Source organism: Pinus tabuliformis, chromosome Q (genome assembly GCF_031772625.1).
Source record: "Pinus tabuliformis cultivar Carrire ecotype Pingquan chromosome Q, CPIR1, whole genome shotgun sequence".
Taxonomy (NCBI): Eukaryota; Viridiplantae; Streptophyta; class Pinopsida; order Pinales; family Pinaceae; genus Pinus; species Pinus tabuliformis.
The window spans coordinates 313072390-313075256 of record NC_142296.1 but is presented as its reverse complement, the minus strand read 5'-3'; the positions used below and the strand labels follow the sequence as shown (position 1 = coordinate 313075256).

Here is a 2867-nt window from a genome sequence, read left to right as displayed (position 1 = left end):
CAGCTCCGCTCCTGCGCCTAGCAGCGCTGCTGCTAGGTCGCTCAGACTCCTTCAGGACCCCGTTCTTGGCGGCCATGGGCCCTTCTGGACCGGATCAGGATGATCTCATGAAATCCTTTGCCTCCCTAACACAGGAGAACTCTTCGGAGAGAATCAGGCCTGTCACTTCTCGTTTTGTCAAAAAAATGGATGAGGTTCCAGAAATCTCGCTTCCCCCCGCCCTTCCAAGGAGAGCGGCGGTGGCTCTTGCAGCCAGAGGCCTGGTTGGCCAGTTCACGGGCTTATGGCCCTCCCCTCGCACTGTCCAGCGATGGGTGGAAAGAAATTGGAATTCGATGGTTCAAGGCAAGATAGCGATTCGATTCTGCGGAAGAGGGTTCTTCACCTTCCTCTTCGAATCCGTGGAAGACCGAAACTTAATCTTCAGGAATGGCCCATACTTCATGGACACGAGAGGCCTTTACCTGAACAAGTGGACTCCCGACTTCGATCCGGAGATGGACGTACCTAATGCTGTTCCTGTTTGGGTCCGGCTCCCGCATCTGCCCCTCCACTGCTGGGGGGACGAGTCAGTGAAAGCAATTGGAAACGGAATAGGGAAGTATATTGACAGATCGGAGCCTAAGGAGAACATGCATGCATGCGCAAGAATTTGTGTCGAAGTGGACCTGGGAAAAGGACTGCCAGAAGCCATCAAGATTAGAGTCGATCAATGGACGCACCTTCAGCAAGTCGACTATGAACAGCTCCCCTTCAAATGTAAGGTATGTCATGAGTACGGTCATTTCGCTAACAGATGTAGTAAAGCAAAGGCAAATCTCTCTGATTCTAACATTGAAACAGCAGAAGAAGTCTGGGAAACTGTAAAGAAAAAGAGGCCCAACCCCCCACAAGGAAACAACAAGAACCCCCCAGTAGCCCCCATCCCCTCCACCCAATCAGGCCCGGCCTTCCCTTTATCCTCTAACCAATTCGAAACCCTATCGGACGCTGACCCAATTTCCCCTCCCCCATCCCCTAGAGCCCCCCCCGTGATTCCCTCTTCTCCCCCGCCATCTTCCCCCCCTCCCTCTTCCCCTCCTCATACAATAGAGAGAATTCTAACCAGGAACAAGTCCAAAGAAAGCAACACATCAGCAGATCCCCCAAGAAAAGTGGGAAGGAAATCAAACAAGGAGCTAAGGGATGAGACGGCAGCAAAAGAAATGACCACAGGGATTCAACAACCAATGGATACCTATCTGGACAAGACGAGAGGAAACGGGGAAAAAGGGAAAGAGAAGGGAGGTACCCACGCCAAGACTACTAAATGATGAATTTGGTCTCTTGGAACTGTAGGGGGATGGGCTCCTCCCTCAAACTTAATGCAGTCCGCGATCTCCTTAAATCCGAACACCCAGACATCCTCCTCATCCAGGAGACCAAAATAAGTGAACAAGATTTCGAAAATTTCCTAAAAAATAGCAGAACTCATGAAGGAATTGCAGTTAGCGCATCTGGCGCCTCAGGTGGCATAGGGACCATCTGGAACAAACAAAACTGGAACCTTTTAAATCAAAGACAAAGCAGCTGGTGGATTCATTCAGACTTACAGAATACGGCAAAGACAGAAGAATACACAATCTACAATGTTTACGCTCCCCCTCACTTCAGGGACAAGGATGCTTGCTGGAAGTCAATTGCGGCAGACCTTCTGGAGACCCAAGGCAGAAGCATTATCCTAGGAGGGGACCTGAACTTAATAAGAAATGCCGAAGAAAAAATGGGGGGCAACTTTTTGGCGGATCCCTCAAGGGAAGCTCTAGAAGAAATCACTCTAAACCACAACTTGGTGGACTTCCCTCCTCAGAATGGGCGCTTTACCTGGTCCAACAAGAGAGCAGGCCGAAACAACATAAAGGAAAGATTGGATCGTATCTTGATCCAGGACAGAATAGTTGCTAATTTTGCATGCATCAAAAGCCTCATCATCCAAGGTTACCTTTCAGACCATAAGCCTGTTGCTCTAAAATTGGACAAAGGAGCCAATTTGGGCCCGCTTCCATTCAGATATAATAGAGCATGGGACAACCAGGAGGAATTCCGAGATCTGATAAAAGAACAGTGGGCAATAGAGATAAAAGGATCTCCGCACTATGTTTGGGAAACCAAAATAAAAGTCTTGCGCTCAGCCATAAAACATTGGGCCAAATCCAAATCAATAGAAGAAAAAAGAGCTAAATCAGCGCTCCAAGATAGGCTCACGCAGTGGGAAGAAGAGAAAGACAGCAGACAAGATACTGAAGAGGAGCTAGTCAAAGAGATGGAACTTCAAAAGGAAATCTACAAGCTGAACAGAAGAGAAGAAGAAGAACAAAGGCAAAAATCAAGGTGTCTATGGCTAAAGTCGGGAGATAAGAATACTACCTTCTTCCACAACAATCTGAAAATGAGGAGAGCTGGCAATAATATCGACAAAATTATTGTGGAGGGAGTAGAATTAAAAGAACACAAGGACATAATGGAGGCCGCGACCGCGCACTTCCAAGATCTCCTTACCGCGGACCAGCAAGACAGTGACGGTTTGGAAATACTGAACACCATGGAAAGTAAAATCTCAGAGGAGCAAAATTCTGAGCTGGACAAAGAGATCACTGTCGAAGAGATATAGCATACAATACGCAACATGGCCTTAGACAAAGCCCCGGGGCCAGATGGCTTCACTGTGGATTTCTATAAAAATCATTGGGACATCATCAAAAAGGACTACATCAGAACAGTTAGAAACTTCTTCCATAAATGCAAGATGGGAGGCGGAATGAAATCATCCTACCTAGCCCTCATTCCCAAAGAGCTCAACCCTCTCTCTTTCAACCGCTTTCGCCCTA

At 47.7% G+C, this 2867-nt stretch overlaps 1 protein-coding gene across 1 annotated transcript; it reads left to right on the top strand.

Annotated features, from left to right (window-relative positions):
• Window positions 1-1342: 1342 nt before the first annotated feature.
• On the top strand, window positions 1343-2650 carry LOC149219459 (uncharacterized). Its single transcript, XM_089386828.1, has one exon. The coding sequence runs from the start codon at window positions 1343-1345 to the stop codon at window positions 2648-2650; it is 1308 nt and encodes a 435-aa protein (XP_089242954.1).
• The last annotated feature ends 217 nt before the right edge of the window (window positions 2651-2867 follow it).

Coding starts and splice junctions, on each gene's coding strand:
- LOC149219459 (XM_089386828.1), top strand. CDS start 1,343: ATGGGCTCCTCCCTCAAACTTAATGCAGTCCGCGATCTCCTTAAATCC.